The 20600-nt window shown below is 29.4% G+C and overlaps 1 protein-coding gene across 1 annotated transcript in view; it reads left to right on the top strand.

Annotated features, from left to right (window-relative positions):
• The first annotated feature begins 532 nt into the window (after nucleotides 1-532).
• LOC113375878 (nephrin-like) overlaps nucleotides 533-20600 on the top strand; it is a 142556-nt gene continuing 122488 nt past the window's right edge. The window contains exons 1-2 of the mRNA XM_026615826.1: nucleotides 533-572; nucleotides 748-801. Coding sequence (XP_026471611.1) covers nucleotides 533-572; nucleotides 748-801 — 94 coding nt within the window. The remainder of the gene's footprint in view (nucleotides 573-747; nucleotides 802-20600) is intronic.

The raw sequence follows: 20600 nt of genomic DNA, 5'->3' as shown, positions 1-20600 counted from the left end.
CTGGATTGTTTTTTTTTCTTATTTAAAGTTATTATTAAAGAAAATTGTTTTAATTCATCAGATCAACTATCAAATCAAATATTATTAAATACTGATAATTGAATAATTTTAAGAGGGTCACACAAGAAGTAGTAAAAAATACAATTAATAATTAATGAATTAAATAATATATTATAAAAAATATATTTTAATAATTTACAAGGATTCTATTTTTTAGTTCTAATTTTTATTTTTTAATTAACTGAGTAGTGCATTCAGATGAAAGTCATCCATTTATTAAAATATTTATTTTTATTATCTGAATATTATTGTAGTATAATTATAGATCCCTTTCATAATATTTAAATATTACTAATTAATCAATTTTTTTAGTTTCCGAAATGAGTATTTTATGTTTTTGCAAGAAAATTTGGTTTGCAAATTTTACTTTCTCGAAATTTCAAGTCATTCTGAATAGTTTGGCACGAAACATATTTTTTGAGTTAGTTTGATAAATACACTATCATATTGAAATTTCAAAATTTTACTAAAAATGACACAATCTTTGTCCTTGTACCAATATATGTGTTTGAGTATTTCCAAGATTCCAAGCAAATATTATATATTATTTATATATATATATATATATATATATATATATATATATATATTCAATGTATCTTCTTGTGCATTTTTGTGTTTTATGTACCTGGCACTTTCTCACCTATATCAAAAACATAAAATAATTAAAATTTTCTTTCGTTTCAGGTGGGTTTCCCATGGTGCTTGTACCGACCGTCCTAGTGTTGCTCTTTGAATTCTGTAAGTAGAACCATTTTTTAAATTTATAATGTAATTAATTGTAGCATATTGTATGATGTGTTAATTGATTTTTATGCCTCAGAAGTTGTTACACAGAAAATAAGTATGGTCTGGCACTTCATATGGCAAAATCTTTTTATTAAAACATGTTAATAGAATTTTTTTTAATTAGAAGTTGATATAATATACACATTTATTGAAAATTATTAGAAAAGATAAAAAAACACAGTGATTTTTTTTTTCATTTATATATTTGTACTTGTAAAGAGCATGTCTGATTATTATAATTCACTTTAAAAAAATGGCAATCAACTACATTCCTTTTGTAAGAGAGTGTCATTCGAAAAAGACGAGAATAATACATCTAATCGACAAACAATTTCGCCAATATTTGAAAAAAAAAATGAAGGAATAAAATTCTTTTTCACTATATATATACATACCTAATATGCATGAAGAGGGTTTATTATAATAATTCTGATATTGAAGTATTATGAAATATATATTTGTAATCTTTATTAAGTACTTACACAAATACATCGTACATCCAATATAGTTTATTATTTGAATGTAAAGATTGCTATGCTATTTATATAGGTGATTCAAGACAGCATCAAATGGAACTTTTTAAGCACAAGAATTAAATAAATAAAAATCAAAACTCAATTACGATTACTGACGACATAAAAAAATCGACGTTGCTATAGTTTTATATTACAAGTCAAATATACCACAGAAGCGCTTTTATTAATCTTTTTTTTTCAGTTATGCATAAATAGTATTAATAAAAGGCATGATACTTCTTAAATTATCAAGTAATTTTAGACAATGTTTCTATTTATTTTCCTAAGAACCGTTTTCTAAATCTTGTTTCCTTCTTTGCGTTATATTTTTGTGTTTTACAATACAAGTATTTTCTCACAATTAATATATACGAGACTTAATGTATCCATTTCAATTTTTAGTTTCTTTGTCGTTTGTTTTTTCATACATACAGAAACACATGTGGTTCACACATTTGAGTCACTTGCATCTGAAATCAGAGTCATGTGTACTCATTACGTGTTTTTGAATATTGAATCTATATTTTTATTTAGTAAACTAGGTTAGTGGTGCGTAGCGAATATGTTATTAATTAATTAGAGTTAATCCAGTTAAAAATAAATTTTCATAGTTTTTCACATTTCATTATACTCTTAATATTAATTTTAATTATAATTAATCGCCGTTTTGTTAGCTATAGTTCAGTTATTTACTTCCCCTTAGGGTAAGTTATAGTAATGGGCCGAAAATCGAAAATAAAATTTTCTACATATCTTCACGTTTCTGCGTTTTCTGAACATTTTGACTTACCTCAGAAAAATTTGATGTGTTTTGCGTGTCCGCAATTTTTCGTCCACGTTTTCGGGCGCACGGATTAACCGATTTGAATGGTTCAAAAAACATTCGATTTCCTATTGATAGGGAAATGTGCTTAGTTTTTGACAAAGACAGGCCCAGCCGTCACGGAAATACGGAACAAAGTGTGCAGAAAATAGTAATCGAGTTTTTGAGAGAACGGAGTATCCAATTTGAACGATTCAAAAAACATTCAATTTGTAATGATTGAAAGAAATTGTGATTAGTTTATGGCAAAAGCAGGTCCAGCCATTTCGAAAATACATAGCTATATGTACAAAAAATGGCAGTTCTTAAGAGAACTAAGCATCGGATTTGAATGATTCAAAAAACTTTCTTGCTTGGGTTGACAAAACAATTGTTTTTGTTTTTTTTATTGCAAAATTATTTTTTTTCGCCAAAAAATTTTATTTTTGTATATCGAAAATAATTCAGATTTCAATTTTAATCCTTGCTAATTCCTCGAACATTTCGTTACGGTGCGGGAGGTTCAAGTAATTTGCCTCAAGGCACGATGCCATACACCACTAGTTTTGTATTATGTTTTGTTTTTCATTTGTAGTAGTTACAGTTAGTTCTAATCATATATAATGATATAATAAAAATAATATGTAGGGTATATCGGGGTGGGGACCAATTTTACTTTAAGTAATTATTTTGTCTAAATCAAATAAACTGCATGACAACACATAACAAGTATCAAACATCAAACAAACAACTATTGAACTATGTTCAGTAAAATGTCTAGTTAGTTCCTAATTATAATAATGTGTTTTTTATTATTTTTCTGAAATTAGTCATCATCATCTCATAGGCGGCATAAAATGGGACAGCCGGGGGGCAAGCAGATCCATTGTGTTTTTATCGCTTAATTTTAAATGTTAAAGGAATTTTATGAAATAATAGTTACAATATTCGAGCAATGTGAAATATAAATTTCGTAGGTTCATTTTTACAGAGATATAACACTGTAAACAACTTTGATCTGGTATAACGTCAGAAATATTCATCAGCAGAGTTGAAATAACTATTAATTTAATTTATTTCTTGTAAAATTACTCTTTTTAAATGAATTTGCAATTTTATTTACTATTTTTTAATGTTTTTGTTTCCAGGATAAACGACATATATCTTATAAAACAATTAGATAACGTATACTTGAAAATTATATCAAGGTCTAGTGAACTAAGCAATAGTGCTCTCACAACCCAAAAACTTTTGGTATAAATATTTAAACATGGTCGTTCATTTTTATCATGTAGATGTCCGACTTTGTTAGATTACGTTGGGCTTAAAAATCGTAAAAAATATTTTCCTTTTATTAGTTTTATTTTACGAAACTGCCATGACAAATTAATCATAATAATGTAAATAGTTTGTACGGAATTATTTTATTAGGTCCTTAACATTTGTGCAATTATTATTTTGGAAAAAAATATGGATAAGCACAATCTAGTCATGTATATTATTATCATGAATGAAGAGTGTGCTCCAATTATGTTTAATGTTTACTATACTGCGCATGAAGAAGTTTCACTTCATTTTCGGCAAACTTATCTATAAACCATCTCTATATAGAAATATCCACATTTTATATAGAATTTTTTAGGGTATGATACTCATACTTTATTGCAATTAATTTTTATTTGTTCTCTTAATAATTCTAAAATTAAAATAAATGATTATTTTATGTACTAGAAAAAGGCATGAATTAACAACATGGAATTTTATAGATAAGAACTTATATATTGGCAAAGTGTCTATACTTTATTTCTAACTGAAATGTCTAATACCAGGCTCCTGTGTAAGAAATAATCATACATAGTCTTACTAGTTATTCTCCTCCATGCGGTTCCTTTCGTGGTGTCGTTTTTGTTACCGACTTCACTCATTTTTATTCAGGTGTCGAAAAGAAGTTTTCATCTAGTTTTTCAATCTGGTTGGATGATGTATTTTATAATATCTTTCGTCTGTCCGGCTAATACTACACCCGGAATCTGTGTATGACATATTGCCCCCGGGGGCTTTGACAAGTATCATATTGATCGTGTGTATGTCGGCGTTGAACAGAGAGGTATATGTAGAGTGAGCGCTGAGGGGGTCATATCGCACATTACTATGTTTATTATTAAACTTTTTTTAAATATTATTTTTATTTAATGCATCTCATTCATACCAACTTACAAATATTTATTACAGCATGATGAGCTGTGCTCAAACATAAATTTATATCACACATTTTTTATCGCTTTATTTTTTTTGTCATTGGTTTTTCAATTTTGTGTTGATGCTCAATATTGTGTAGATACCAATGTGAGATACAGTAGAGTAGGGCGCGGTTTGAAGGTACGTGGGTTAAAAGGTCTACCACCGATATCTCAAAAGCAAGTGAAGTTAGGAATTTTTTAATATAATATTTGAAAGTAGAGGTAAAAATATGTATAACCAGCTATCACCAGATTCTTTCGACAACGCTATCAGCAGATGAACGGCAATGTTTGAAAATTCATAGCAAAAGTATTTTCTTTTGTTGTTAGTTTTTTTAGTTGTGAGCACTGTGGTTTCATTTACGAGACTTTAATACAATTTTTAGGTATACGTTATTTAATTATTTTATAAGATGTATTGTTAATTTTTAGTTAGATTCAGATGTTTTTGCATAACTTCTATAATAGCTTACACATGAGTGGGGTAAAAAAATCAACTGAATCTTTACCCAGTCAAATACGTAAACAATAAGAAATAGTAAATAAAGTGCAAATTCAGTTAAATAGGCAATAAAACATTACAAAAAATAAATCAAAGTAATTAGAAATAATAAAATTAATAGTTGTTACAACTCTGCTGACGAATATTTCTGACAAATAACCAGATCAAGGCTATGTACAGTGTTATTTTTGCCAAATTGATATTTGTTCATGTTTATGATATTTATGTTTTGCATTGGTTGCATATAGTAGCTATTATTGCCTTAAATCCTTTTAAAATTATAAATAAGACTTTGGATCTGTTTGCCTTCTGGCTGTCCCATTTTATTCCGCCTGTGGAGTGTAAAGAACAGACGACAAATTTTAGAAAAATAGTAAAAAACACATTTCTATAATTAGGAATTAACTGCGACTGAACACAGTACGATGGTTGTTTATTTAAAACATGTCATGTGTTGTGATGTAGTTCATTTATTGCAGATACAGTAGAACCTCGATTATCCGGACTAATTGTTGTCGATGGAAATTCGGATAATTAAAAATATGGATAATCGATCGTATGAAGAATAATGTTGTATTTATTAAGAATAAAAATACACATATAGATATCAATAAAAATCAATGTTTATTAAAAAATTAACACTTTCTCTTTCTCTTACAATTCACACATACATATTTTCTTAGATTATATTACACAAAAATACTAAACTGCAGCATTAATCTTGCAAAAATTCGACTTGTAGTATGTACATATATATAAATTAGTCGCGGTTAGTAGTCCGGATAATCGCAAATCCGTATAACTGAGATCCGGATAAACGAAGTTTTACTGTATTATAATTAATCAAATTTAAATTGAACTTTCGTGCCCTGCCTACACTATGTAATTCACTAAATTACAATAATGAAGTATCAGTTATTTAATATTGCTTATTTGGCATAATTATCGTCAACATTTGAATATGGTATTTTATTGGAATTATTACTTTTATGTGAACTGCGTCAATAATGAAGATAATCATCTGCAAAAATGACCTTTTTTTAAATAAATTTTTTCAGTTTTGTTTCAACTTTTAATGCGTTTTGCTTTCTGGTACCATATCGAAGTCACTACTACTTTCAACTTTTGAATATGATATAATATGTAATGAAATTTATATGAGGCGTGTTGTCCCAAGTCGTTTTTAACTTCCCGTAGGGCAAGTTATAGTAATCGCAAAAAAATCGAAAATGAAAATTTTTATATATCTTTACGTTTCAGAGGTTTCTGAATATTTTGGCATACCTTAGAAAAAATTGATGTATGTGTGTGTGTATGTGTGTGTGTTTGGGTGTGTGTGTATGTGTGTGTGTGTGTTCGTGTATGTATGTGTGTGCGGATACAAATTTTCGTCGACGATTTCGGGAACACGGATCAACCGATTTGAATAATTCAAAAAACATTCGATTTGTATTGATAAGGAGACGTGCTGATTAGTTTTTGGCGAAGGCTAGTCTAGCCGTTCCGAAGATACGGGGCAAAAAGTGCCGAAAACGGTAACTCAGTTTTTAAGAGAATGGAGCGTCCGATTTGAATAATTCAAAAAACATTTCACTTGTATTGACAAGATGAAAAATTGATCAAATTTTCATGAAGGCAGGTTTCGGAGATCTAATGAAAAAAGTAAAAAAAAATGCCATTCGGCGGGTAAAAATGATCATTAGACATATGCACATCAAATTATCTGATATTTTATAGAGATTTTAACAATAAGTATAATTTTTTTTTACATTTCTATGGGTTCCGTACCAATGCTTATGCGTCAATTTTTTTCAAAAATGTTAATCGTTTTTAAAAAAATAATAATTTTTGGTACGGAAAGTTCCAGCAATTTGCCTTAAGGCACGATGCCTTAATTGCCTTAAGACAGAATTCCACTTACATCTAGTTCCCATATCTATTTCAATGCTTCGCCTCAGCTGATACCAGCCGTCGGGCTAGCAGTAGGCGGGTTTGCTTTTGGACAATACGCTAGAGCCGCTCACGCGCACGGTGAGCAGCAAAACACTCTCCCGTCGCGGCGGCGGAGAGTACGAAATTTTACTAGATGTGTGCGAGTAAAACCGTGCCACTAGCAATTGGATATGACGCAGGCGATGCCGGGGACACTGCACCCGGAGCCCGTACCCGTACCCGTACCCGTACTCGTGCCCATGCCACCTAGTGGCATTAACGTATGCCACTGCTCAGCAAATCTTGTTGGAATGGATTCTCGTATCAACAATTTGCTTTTGCATGAAGTCTGGATCGGGATATGTGTGGAAATATAGCTATTTGTTACTCTTCGAGTTTTATACCCAACTTATTTTAGGAGACACATATTGTCAAAGCTTCAATGCTTCACACGTTACACAAACATTGCTTATTTATGAAACAGGAATTATAATAGTTTGATAGAATGTGTTTTCTCATTTTTTAAGCGTAGGTTTAAAGCTCCGCGGGTAAAAAGGTTTACCACCAATATTTCAAAAGCAAGTAAAGTTAAAAATTTTTTAACAATAATATATAAAGGTAGAGGGCAAAAGATGTGTAGCCAGGCTTCGCCTTAAATTGGGAGACTTCGCTGTCACGAGATAAATGGTCATATTGTCAATTTGTTACAAAAGTTTTCTATTCTTTGTTAGTCTTTTTGTTTTTGAGTACGATTATTTAGTTTACGATATCTGAATATAATTTTTAAGTTAATTACATGTATTGTTATTTTTAAGTTAGATTTAACAATTTAGTTTCTATAACCTCTAGAATAGCTTACATGTTGTTGGGGTAAAAAGGACCTCTTAAACTTTTATACTGGCGAGGTGTGAAAAATATGTACCTTGTAAATAAAGTTGAAAAACAAAATTTCAAAATCGTCTTAAATTGGGAGACTTTTGTTAGTCTTTTTGTTTTTGAGCGCGGTTGTTTAGTTTACGATATTTGAATAGAATTTTTAAGTTAATTGTTTTATAAGATGTATTGTTATTTTTAAGTTAGATTCAACAGTTTAGTTTCTATAACCTCTAGAATAGCTTACATGTTGTTGGGGTAAAAAGGACCACTTACACTTTTATACTGGCGAGATGTGAAAAATATGTACCTTGTAAATAAAGTTGAAAAACAAAATTTCAAAATCGTCTTAAATTGGGAGACTTTTGTTAGTCTTTTTGTTTTTGAGCGCGGTTGTTTAGTTTACGATATTTGAATTTAATTTTTAAGTTAACTGTTTTATAGATGTTTTATTATTAACTTCCCGTAGGGCAAGTTATAGTAATCGCAAAAAAATCGAAAATGAAAATTTTTATATATCTTTACGTTTCAAAGGTTTCTGAACATTTTGGCATACCTTAGAAAAAATGGATGTATGTGTGTGTGTGTGTGTATGTGTGTGTATGTATGTACGTGTGTGTATGTATGTGCGGATACAAATTTTCGTCGACGATTTCGGGAACACGGGTCAACCGATTTGAATAATTCAAAAAACATTCGATTTGTATTGATAAGGAGACGTGTTGATTACTTTTTGGCGAAGGCAGGTCTAGCCGTTCCAAAGATACGGGGCAAAAAGTGCCGAAAACGGTAACTCAGTTTTTAAGAGAACGGAGCGTCCGATTTGAATAATTCAAAAAACATTTCACTTGTATTGACAAGATGAAGAATCGATAAAATTTTCATGAAGGTAGGTCTAGCGGTTTCGGAGATATGGAGGAAAAAGTTAAAAAATGAGCGGTCAAAAATGATCATTAGACATATGCTCATCAAATTATCAGATATTTTATAGAGATTTTAACAATAAGTATACAATTTGTTAACATTCCTATGGGTTCCGTACCAATGTTTATGCGTTAGACAGCGACGCGGCGCTTACGCGCTTTATATTTTGTCCCTATGCAGTTAAAGCAGTACGATTGCTTTGAAAAAAAAGTTCAGATCTTCCACAATATGTCAAAATAAAGAAAAAAAAATTTTTTTTTCAAAAAAAAAAAATTAAAAAAAAACTTTTTTTTCAAAAAAAAGTAATTTTTTGTCCAATTTATAGTTTCTCAAAAATCTTATTTTTTCAAAGTAAATTTTTTTCAAAAATGTTAATCGTTTTTAAAAAAATAATAATTTTTGGTACGGGAAGTTCCAGCAATTTGCCTTAAGGCACGATGCCTTAATTGCCTTAAGACAGAATTCCACTTACAGCTAGTTTTTAAGTTAGATGCAACAGTTTAGTTTCTATAACCTCTAAAATAGCTTACATGTTGTTGGGGTAAAAAGGACCACTTACACTTTTATACTGGCGAGGTGTGAAAAATATGTACCTTGTAAATAAAGTTGAAAAACAAAATTTCAAATTTATAAATTGGGAGACTTTTGTTAGTCTTTTTGTTTTTGATCACGGTTGTTTAGTTTACAATATCTGAATATAATTTTTAAATTAACTGTTTTATAGATGTTTTATTATTTTTAAGTTAGATTCAACAGTTTAGTTTCTATAATCTCTGGAATAGCTTACATGTTATTGGGGTAAAAAGGACCACTTAAACTTGTATACTGGCGAGGTGTGAAAAATATGTACCTTGTAAATAATGTTGAAAAACAAAAGTCTTAAATTGGGAGACTTTTGTTAGTCTTTTTGTTTTTGATCACGGTTGTTTAGTTTACAATATCTGGATATAATTTTTAAGTTAACTGTCTTATAGATGTTTTATTATTTTTAAGTTAGATTCAACAGTTTAGTTTTTATAGCCTTTATCATATCTCACATGTGGTTGGGGTAAAAACTACTTAAGCTTTTTTATATTGGCGAGGTGTGAAAAATAAGAACCTTGTAAATAAACATGTAAGATAAGTTTAAAAAAAAACAATTTTACAAAAGTAAATTAAAATAATACTTATTCTAACGCTGATAATGAATTCTTCTGACAAAGTTCCATATGAAGTTTGTATGCAGTGCTGTTGTATAAAAAATGTGCCCATATGTATTTCAAACAGAAGTTTATTTAGTATTCTTTTTGTTTGTAATAATTGTATTTCAATAAACAATGACTCTAACAATAAATACCGACAGAAGCAATACCTATAATAGTAGTAACAGTTAATATAATTTTTTGTTGATTATGTTTATGTATATTAAAATACTACTATTTAGATTATGTTTTATAATTTTGCTATTCAACCTAGTAATTGAACTGCATCCCATTGATTATAATGTGAAAATAATGTGATTATATATGCGAAATAATGTGACCGTTTATTGATTATTTATTTGTTTATTCTATAAAACCTCTAAAATGAAAAATAAAATTGTGAATCTTTAGACAAATTGGTGAATCAAGTCAATTTTTTGAAAAATAGCAAGAAAAACATAGTTGTACAATGATGAATTAGCTAGAAATTTTACTGAACATAGTTAGATAGTTGTTTATTTGATATGTTTTATTAGTTTTGATGTATTTGGTTTGGTTTTCACAGTATAATTGCTAAAGTCAAATTGCATATTTGTGCTCTGCCTTAACCTATTCTAATTATACGATACACCCTATGCTAATATTTACTCGTATTACTTAAAAATACCTTCTTGAAATCGTATATTCTATTTTTAAATTATCGTATATTTTCACATGCTGCAAAAATAATAGATAAACGTGGGTGCAGTTTTGTTACTTTGTTTATCAAATGGTAAATAATAGATTATTATAAACACAAGTGATTAACCTGTTGGATTGAGAACAATATTTATTTATATATGCGTAAAAATAATCTTGTTATATCTTATATATTTAATAACACTCGTTTTATAATTATTGCAAAAAAGCACTATTTGTTTTCACATTTGTTTCTACCTATATCAAATAATAAACTAGCACAAATGTTTTAAGTTTTTTTTATATAGACTTTTACACATTTCCAAAGTCATTATTCATATACTTGCTACGTCTAATGATAGTTTCGTAGCATGTGTGCAAGATTTGTTTTTTGCAATTAAATATTTATTCTTACATTAGATTAAATATATTTTATTAAAGTTTTAAAATCAGTTCTGATATACTGTAGACATACATAACATTCAAATGGTTTGATCTCATGCTGTTTCATTAAAGAAAAAGCTGAAAGTATATGATGGAAGGATGGACATATAGCGCAGCAATTTAGTTCCGTTCTAACCCGCGGGTACGAAAACCTAAAAATAAAACATCCGGGATTTTGGGAGAAGCATCAATAATGATATATAATATCAAACGTATAGGGCAGGGGAGGAAAACTGCACTCCACACTTGCTGATAAATTTATATCATATGATTTTTATATGTGGGGTAAAATAACAGTTGTGAAACTTATATGACAGGTTTCGTACAAATATCTTTTTCTTGAATACAACTTATTCAAGGAAACGTATTGGGACTGAACAATGTCCACATTTTGTTAAATGACTTAAAACCAATATTTAATGTCATTGGTCTTTTCTAATAAAACGTACATTGATGGGTCGATTCTGCCGTAAAATAGACCAATGTTAAGGCTATTTAACATTCTAGTTTTAATCAAAATGCTACTAAATAGTGTCAAAATGCCATGTATTAGCTGTGCCATTAGGCGTTTCACATAAAATGCAACTTCACTCATATGTTATCAAGCTATATCTCAAAGAACCAGTTATGATAACATCGATTCTTGATATTTGTGTGTTTTCTAGGTTAGGCCTTCTATCTAAAACGCCTGAGTGCACAGCAACTACATAGGATTTTGATTGCTCTCAGTAGCATTTTGTATTATAACTGCTACATAACATAGCCTCCCATAACATTGGTCTGTTTTACGGTAGAATCGGACCCTGAATTCAAATAAATTATTTCATTTTTTTTAATTGGCTTTTTTAATATCGAATACGGATCAGGTTTCAGTTAAAATTTGATTCGCATTTTATTAAATAGTATTGATCATCTTGGGTATAAATTTTATTTTATGGTAGTTCATTAGAGGTTCTATTTATTTAATATTTTGATTGGTAGTTGATTAAATTGTTGTTTGCACCTGGCAATAGACATAGGTTGATTTCACCGTTTGTGGGTGTACGTGCGAATTGCCATATTGAAATGAGCGGAGCAGGTTTCGATCTCTATATGATTTTGACGTGACCTCTTTTTGCCCAGGATTAGATATGTTTGCTCTATTTATTACCCTGAGATATATACCTTAAAATAATGCACGATATATTTTATTAATAATATTATATAGGACAGGCCGGGGTACATATTATACTGTGAACTCAATTATTTCACACAAATAACACATATCAAACAAACAATCTAACTATGTTCAGTAAAACTTCAAGCTAATTCATCATTGTTGAAATGTGTTTTTTGCTGTTTTTACTTGGTCCTTTTTACCCATATGCGTGTAAAATGAGATGGCCAACGGGCAAACAGGTCATTTTAAAGAGATTTTACGAAACTATAGCTACATTATTGAACCAATCTAAAGTACATTTTTTACAGAGATAACACAGTATATAACCTTGATCTAGTGTTTTATCGAAAATATTCATTAGCATAGTTAGAATAACTGTTTATTTAATTTATCTCTTGTGAAATTGTTTTTTTTTTAAATTTATTTACTATTTTTTGTATTGTTTACACTTTTGTCAAAAATTCAGTTGGTCGTTTTTACCCCACCCACATATAAGCTTTTATAGAGCGGTATAAAAAAAACTTTGGAATCTAACTTAACATTAATAATACATCCTATAAAAATATAATAAGGTCTCGTAAACTAAACAAAAGTACTTACAGTAACAAGTAAAACACTAACAACGAAAGAAAATACTTTTGTATGGATTTTCAAACATTGCCGTTTGTCTCCCGATAGCAACGTTCGTAGGATTCAATGTGATTGCTGGTTATACATCATTTTCCCTCTACTTTCAAATATCGTTATTAAATGATTCTTAACTTTGCTTGTCTTGATATCGGTAATGACCCTTTTTACCCGCTCTACCCTAGTAGGTGCTTTACAAAACGGTTTATACGTAATCTTTATATCAGAGGGTAATTATTACCAAATATCGTTAATATAACTTATCATCATACGGTGTATATAAATATACAAGTTTTAGGTTAAAAATTTAAAATGTATAATTATGTTAAAACTGTTGATTTACATGAAAAATTATTAAACTTACTGCTAGAATATAGACTAACTATAATATAGACTCAGTATTCTTTATGCTATGCATTGTTTCTTCATATCATCAAATTATTGCATTTCTCTCATCAAATCCGAAAAAACAAAAATGTCATAAGCCAAGAACATGTCAAGAATTAGATCATATAATCACTTAGACACTTTCGATTTTTCTTTTTCGCCCCCAACCCTCCCCAGACTTTGTCACGTTTAAATCACAAAAGCAAACCACTTTTATTTTTTATTCGAAGACATCTGGGAATTTATAAATGTGTCCCGCGCTCGTTCGAAAACTTTGCCGTGACAGTTATTGTAAATAGGGTTGCTGAAGTACATCGATAACTCAACTCTAAACCCGAACTTTTTATTATTTATAATTAATTTCGGCGAAAAGTGTTTAAGACAGATGCAGGACGGTGCGGAGATTGAGGGTTTCGTAGGTAATACAGTACTCATATTAAAACATATATATAATAATAATATATATATATATATATATATATATATATATATATGTATATATATGTATATATATGTGTGTATATAGTAATATCCCAATTGGTTAAATCAGAGTAGAGGTGAAGCGAATCACCGCTAAACGGGGCTGTATTATAACAACATGTAATTAGGGGTTAGAGAAAATTAAATGGAAAATTAGCTTTGTATTAAATTTAATGAAAATAAATCCAAACATTTATTTTATTCAAAAATGATAATAATAAAAACAGAATATACTTATAATAACAAATAAAATACTAATCTAGTCAGATCATTCTATTTATTCTGTTTCCAATCTTTCGCCCATAAATATAGAAACGAGCTCATCAGTCACCCAAATTATCTTGCAAACTCCTTAATAACAGAGAACTATCGACGTAGATTGAAGAGAAAAGCGCCACTTGATCTAAATCATCAATTTTCCTGATAAAGATTGAAATAACTTAGTAATTATTTATAAGGAAATAGTTAAGATCACGTCATTGTCATTAAAATATTGTAAATATTAAAAGGAATGAAAAAAAAACTATTGTGTTGTTTTTCCAACATGTCAATCTAGTATACAATGTCCCTTTACGGCTGACAATTGTAAATTTACCAAATTTACTAAATGTCCTTAACTGGACAGTTGTAAATAAAATAGAGAATAAAAAAACCTTTCGCCCTACATTTTCAACAAATTGGTCCAAAATTTCAATCTTGTTGGTTAAAGATTTATCTACAAAAACACAACTGCACCACCATGCAAAGTTTCATGAAAATCTCAGAAGAGTATACCTGAGGTTATTCTTGAGTGTTAACAGGATAGATTTTTTTTTCTGATAGTACACATATTTTTCATACTATTAGGTATTGGGTTTTCTTCCAAGCAAGTGGCATTGAGAACGAAGTTTTGGTCTTTTGTTTTCTACCACAATATTTTTTTTTCTTTCCTCACAGTTTTGTAACAAAGTTTCAAAAATGTAATTTTTGCGTTAATTTGAGACCAGTACACAGAACAATTACTGCTTGATATTGTTGCATCTGACATCGGGCAGCGCGATGTTCATTTTCAATTGAAAATATAGATCAAAATATGTTTCCAATTGAAAATATGACCATCTCGGGCACTGCGGTGTGAAATGGAAATGGGAAAAACTCTCACACTACTTCTTCCCTGAATCGAGTTTGAGTTCAACTCAGCTCACAGACCTGCCTTCGGGCAGTACTACCCTTTATTATTATTATTATCGTTGCACGAATATCAAGGATGGTGTATGAAAATGTACCAAAAAAAATTATCGATATTTTTTCATTAGTGACACGATCTTAAACGTACATTGAAAACCTGTGTTTTGTCACAGAAATTTCGATAATGGAGTACTATTATTTATTAAAACAATCAAAAACACTGACTCGTTATTGACAAGCGTTGTTTAATATCATATTAGCCTCTATTGCGCAATACATGTGGGGCTTATATTAAAGTTGGGTTTTGCAGTTCCGTGAACCCATGCTTTAGCAAAGACATCACAGACATCTAATGCTGTATTGCAATTGCCGTTTGGTTTTAGTCAAATAAATATTTACTTGGAGTTTTTAGATATATTAACAGATATTAAAGCGAGAACAAATTATTTGGTTGCACTTTATTAGCCCTTTCAGTAGATCAGACAAGCATTCATATTTATTATTATTTCCGGCCATATCAAGTTTAACATATATATGTATTGATCGAAGTTGGAAACTTCCCTGCATAGCAAATTGAAGTTGGATCTCTGATTATTTTCATTCAAAAATAATTCAAAATATTATAGAGAAGCAATATATTTTAAGAACTTATATTTTGGCCTTACATTTGTGGTCGATGTAGTAATCGGAAATAAAAACTAAAATAGAAATATCGAAAATAAACAGGCGTATGTAAGGAAAAATTTAGTTAAAATATGAGTGATGTAAAAGGTTATGATTTGATCGTGTTTTAGATTGTATTAAAGAAGTTCGTGAAGATAAGGCAGCTTTCTACAAAAAGTCTCTTAAAAGTGCAGTTTTCTCGGTATAAAATATTGAAGCATTGTAATTGTATTTTCAACAGAATGTTGGACAAGGGTGCTTTTAAAGTTTCTCTGTTTGTGGTGACGGCACTAAGTTCGTGTTGTCTCCTCACAAACTGCAGAATATACTACGTTAGTATTACAATTGCGAGAAGTAGGAAATTTAATGTTATATACAAGTCGTTGAAGTAGTAAGAATATATATTATATACCACTTACTTGCAAATTCTCAATCAGTTAGTTATTTTTATGCTAAAAATTTTCTACAAATATTTTTACGGCTGAGCAACGTATATATATATATATACATATATTGTGTTTCATGGCGTAATGGTTAAGCGCACTGTCTCGTGTGGACGGGGTCGTGAACTCGAAAGCCACTTTGGATAACCAGATATTAGCAGTAGCGATGTGTATTTTTACTTGAAAATATAGATAAAAATATGTTTTCAATTGAAAATAGCTTATTTTGGTCGCTGCGGTGTGAAATGGCAATGGAAAATCTCTTACACTATTCTTTTCTGAAACGAACTGGAGTTTAACATAGCTCACGGAACTGCCCTAGGGCAGTACTACCATTATTATTTATCATTATTATATTAGTAGCGAAGTTAGTTATTATTATTATATTAGTAGCGAATAGTGAATACAGAAATATATGCTAACAATAAGTCCAATATAAAATACATGTAATGAAATTGTGAATCCCTTAAAAATTCAGCTCAAAATGCAAAAATAGTATGAAATGTGTATACGGCTGCTGATTAGGGGACATGAAAGTTGTTAAATATTTAGTACCTCCTAAGTAAATAATACGAAATGATCCATCTACATTTGGAAATGAACTAACTTTGTAGTGTATTGAAGTGCTTATTTTTCCCTATAATTGTTGTGTTGTACAGCAGTATCATATCGCGTATATCGCATGTCGGTTCTGACGACCTGTCAAATGCGTTCTGGCGTGAAAAGCTTTTCTACCATAATAATATATATTTTTCCGCGTATTAGAATCTGCGAATATTGACATTTGTCATATAGTCGCGGTGCACATATGACGGAGAATTTAATATGAAATTTTAATTAAATTGTTGATTTACAATAGCCGGCGAAAAATAAACTACATATTCCGAGTTTGTTAAAGGATTATTAAGAGCAGAATACATGGATTCAGTCAATTTCCACGCTGCTGCACCTAACGAGATGGTCGGAAAGAGCCCTATTGTTTTGGCGTTGGTGTCTGTTGTTTGGACGAAACTAGTATAGGGACTCGATTTCAACACTTATATATATATATATATATATATATATATATATATATATACTTGATTCTTACGACGTCGGAAGATAAACGGCAATGTTTGAAAATTCATAACAAAACTATTTTATTTCGATGTTGGTTTTTTGGTTGTGAGTACTGATATAGTTAATGAGACCTTGATACAATTTTCAAGTATACATCATTTTTATAACAAGTTCCACAACATATATTGTTATTTTTCAGTTACATTCAACAGTTGCTTTTATATAACCTCTAAAAAAGCTTACACGTGGGTGGTGCAAAAACGACCAACTGAACCTTCCAAAGGTGTAAATAATAAAAAATAGTATATACAAAAGTAAATTAAGTTAAAAATACAATTTTACAAGAGATAAATTAAATTAATAGTTATTCCAAATCTGCTGATAAATATTTCTGACAAAATACCAGATCCATATTATATACAGTAGTATCTCCATAAAAATGTACTCATGAAATTTACATGTTGTTTACATTTTGCATTGGTTGAATAATGTAGCTATTATTTTGTAAAATCTATTTAAAATTGATAATAATACATTAGACTTCTTTGTCCCCTGACCGTTTCATTTTACCCCGACTATGGGACAAGGAGCAGGGGACAAATTTTTGGAAAACAGCAAAAAACACGTTTCTACAATGATGAAATTAGCTGTGAATTTTAATGAACATAGTCTGATAGTTGTTTGTTTGATATGTGTTATTTTGTGATATAATTAGTTTGGTTTTCACAATAAAAATGTTCAAAGTCAAATGGGACCTTTGTGCCTCGCCAGCACTCTTTATAATTAAAACATGAGTACGTATACATGTATAGAATCAATTACAATTTTTATACGGTTTGATATTATTTGATCATGTTAATTTAGTTATGTACTTTAATTGCATAATAATGCCATTGTATTCTGAACTACATAAAATATGAATCATTCGTTGAATAAAATATAAAGAAAAACTTATTATTTATTTTTATTTAAAAAACTTCATCTTCAACCGGCAAATTATACTAAAGTGCTTTGTCACATTCAATGTTTTTCATTCTTGAGTAAACAGCAAACGACCAACAACACAATGCAATATTTTTGCATTTCTAATATATATATATATATATATATATATATATATATATATATATATATATAACATTATACAAATAATAATGAAGCTGGTCAGAAATTGTGTGGTAGCAAAAGTATTTTGTTCAAACTTCCATTTTTACTTCTTTAGTATATAAAACATATAAATTATGTGGACATATTATACAAAACAAAAACATATTTCACGAAAATACTTCAATAACAACCACATGTTAGTGAAAAAGAATAATGAATTAATTCGAAAAATAAATTCAAATAATATTTTTGACCATCGTGCTTGAAAGTTTAAGTAACAGTAAATGGAAATGGATTAAAAATCTTTAGATACATAATTACAGAGTTTTTGAACATACTACATTCGCTAGACATGCCACCGTATAGTAACTATAGGGTGGCTATATTTATACAATAGTTGAAAATCGAATGTTGTATCACCGATTATTTCGCTCCGTATTTGAAAAATTAGTACATGAATGAAAATGTGGTAAAAATATATTATTATCTTCAAATATTTATATACATAATATGCTAATCAAATTTTAATGAATTCAGTTCAAGATCAGATTGGCATTTGCATTGACTTTCAATAAATATCAAACCAAAATTGTGCCTAATATTTTTGCCAACCGTGTTGTTCTTACGAACAATTACACGTGGTATAGTCTCGAGTAGACCAATTATCCACTTTATTTGTGTTAGCAACCCCTTTCATTCTTATACCATATCCGTGTCCAATTACAATCGTTGGATATTTTTAATAGGAAAAACTTCCTAGAAATAATTTTCATGGCAAAAACAACGTTTTCCGGGCTGGCTAGTATATATATATATATATATATATATATATATATATGTATGTATGATAATGTATGGCATTGTATTTTGTATTTATATATGTGTATGGATGGTAAAATATATCAATCGATTCAAATTGTGCAAAATATTTCTTTTTTGCTAAAAGCCGTCCAGCAATTCCGGAGTACCGGACGAAAGATAATACATATTATCATCTCATGTTACTTCATTTCGATAAGATAATTTCATATTACTATTTTTTATAAATTTAAGTTTCTACATTAGTACATATAATTAATCTCCTCAATATGCTTTTCACATATACATTAATGGCTAGTACTGCCCTAGGGCAGGTTCGCTTAACTATTTATAACAAAATTTATATTGGTTATTAAGGAAGGGCGGGGCACGAAGGCCCAATTTGACTTCAAGCGATTACATTGTCAAAATCAAACCAATTATATCACAACAAATAACAAATATTAAGCAAACAACTTTCTGGCTATGTTCAGTAAAACTCCCAGCACTGTAGCACGGTATTTTTTGTACTGTTTTTCAAAAATTTGTAATCTGGGCATTTTTCCTTTTTGGGACGGCCAGAGAGCAAACAGGTCCAATTATTAACAATTTCAAGGGGATTTTACAAAATAATAGCTACATTATTCAACCAATGCAAAATATAAATTTCATGGGTGCATTTTTTACATTGTAAATAACAATGTAAACATGACACTGTAAATAACATTGATCTGGTATTTAGTTAGAAATTATAATCAGCAGAGTTGGATTAACTATTTATTTGATTTATCTTTCTAGCTTTTTTTCTAAACTGTTTTTACTTGTTTAATAAGGACCAACTAAATCTTACCCTGGCAAAGATGTACAAAATAAAAAATTTGCTATTTTTTATTTTGTACATCTTTGCCAGGGTAAGATTTAGTTGGTCCTTATTACCTCATCCCGTTAATATAGCTTTTATAGAGATTATATAAAAAACAATTCAATCCAACTTAAAATTAACATTACAGCTTATAAAAAAATTAAATAACGTATACTATCGATTTCCAAACATTGCCATTTATCTCCCGAGAGCAATGTCGTAAGAAATAAGATGATGGCTGGTTATACATCTTTTTCCCTGTACTTTCAAATATTGTTGTTAAAAAATTTTAACTTTACTCGTTTTAGATCTTTAAGCACCGCTCTACCTTATACTTATAAGTTATAGGATAGTTTTCATAAGATTTGTGTGCATTTTACGTTTTTCTAGAGAAATTTAAAAACTTTATACTGATATTATTATTCTTATTTAGAGTTTCTTATTAATGTGCAATAGAATTTTACTCACAAGTGAAATTAAAAGCAATTTCATTTAAAAAATCATATTGGAACTTTTGGTCTTGTTGCCGTGATATTTTGAACACGTATCATACAAGATTCCGTACCGTAAATCAAATTATTTATGAAACTATCACTGATAAAGTTTTTTTAGAAAATAAAAGTTTACAAAAAAATAATAGCATTTACAAAAGACTTTGTAAATGCTAGTTGCTTCATTGGAATGGAATCGGAAATTGATGCTTAAAAGGGCATGATATTAATTTTAATGTTTTTGATGTAGATAATAGAGACGATATTACGTTCATTACTATTTCAGCGGAATTCGTGAATCTGGCGCCCTTTTAATTAATTCCCGAATCCACGTGTGTGATAACCGTATATACTTCAATAACTGCCTTCTGGGGGCACATAAGCGATTAGTGTGCGACTCCAAATTGACATAAGTCA

Source organism: Ctenocephalides felis, unplaced genomic scaffold (genome assembly GCF_003426905.1).
Source record: "Ctenocephalides felis isolate EL2017-DRISC unplaced genomic scaffold, ASM342690v1 CF-g0.4_SCAFFOLD_01886, whole genome shotgun sequence".
NCBI classification, from domain to species: Eukaryota; Metazoa; Arthropoda; class Insecta; order Siphonaptera; family Pulicidae; genus Ctenocephalides; species Ctenocephalides felis.
The sequence above is the reverse complement of the archived record's forward strand: the minus strand, read 5'-3'. Positions and strand labels throughout refer to the sequence as shown.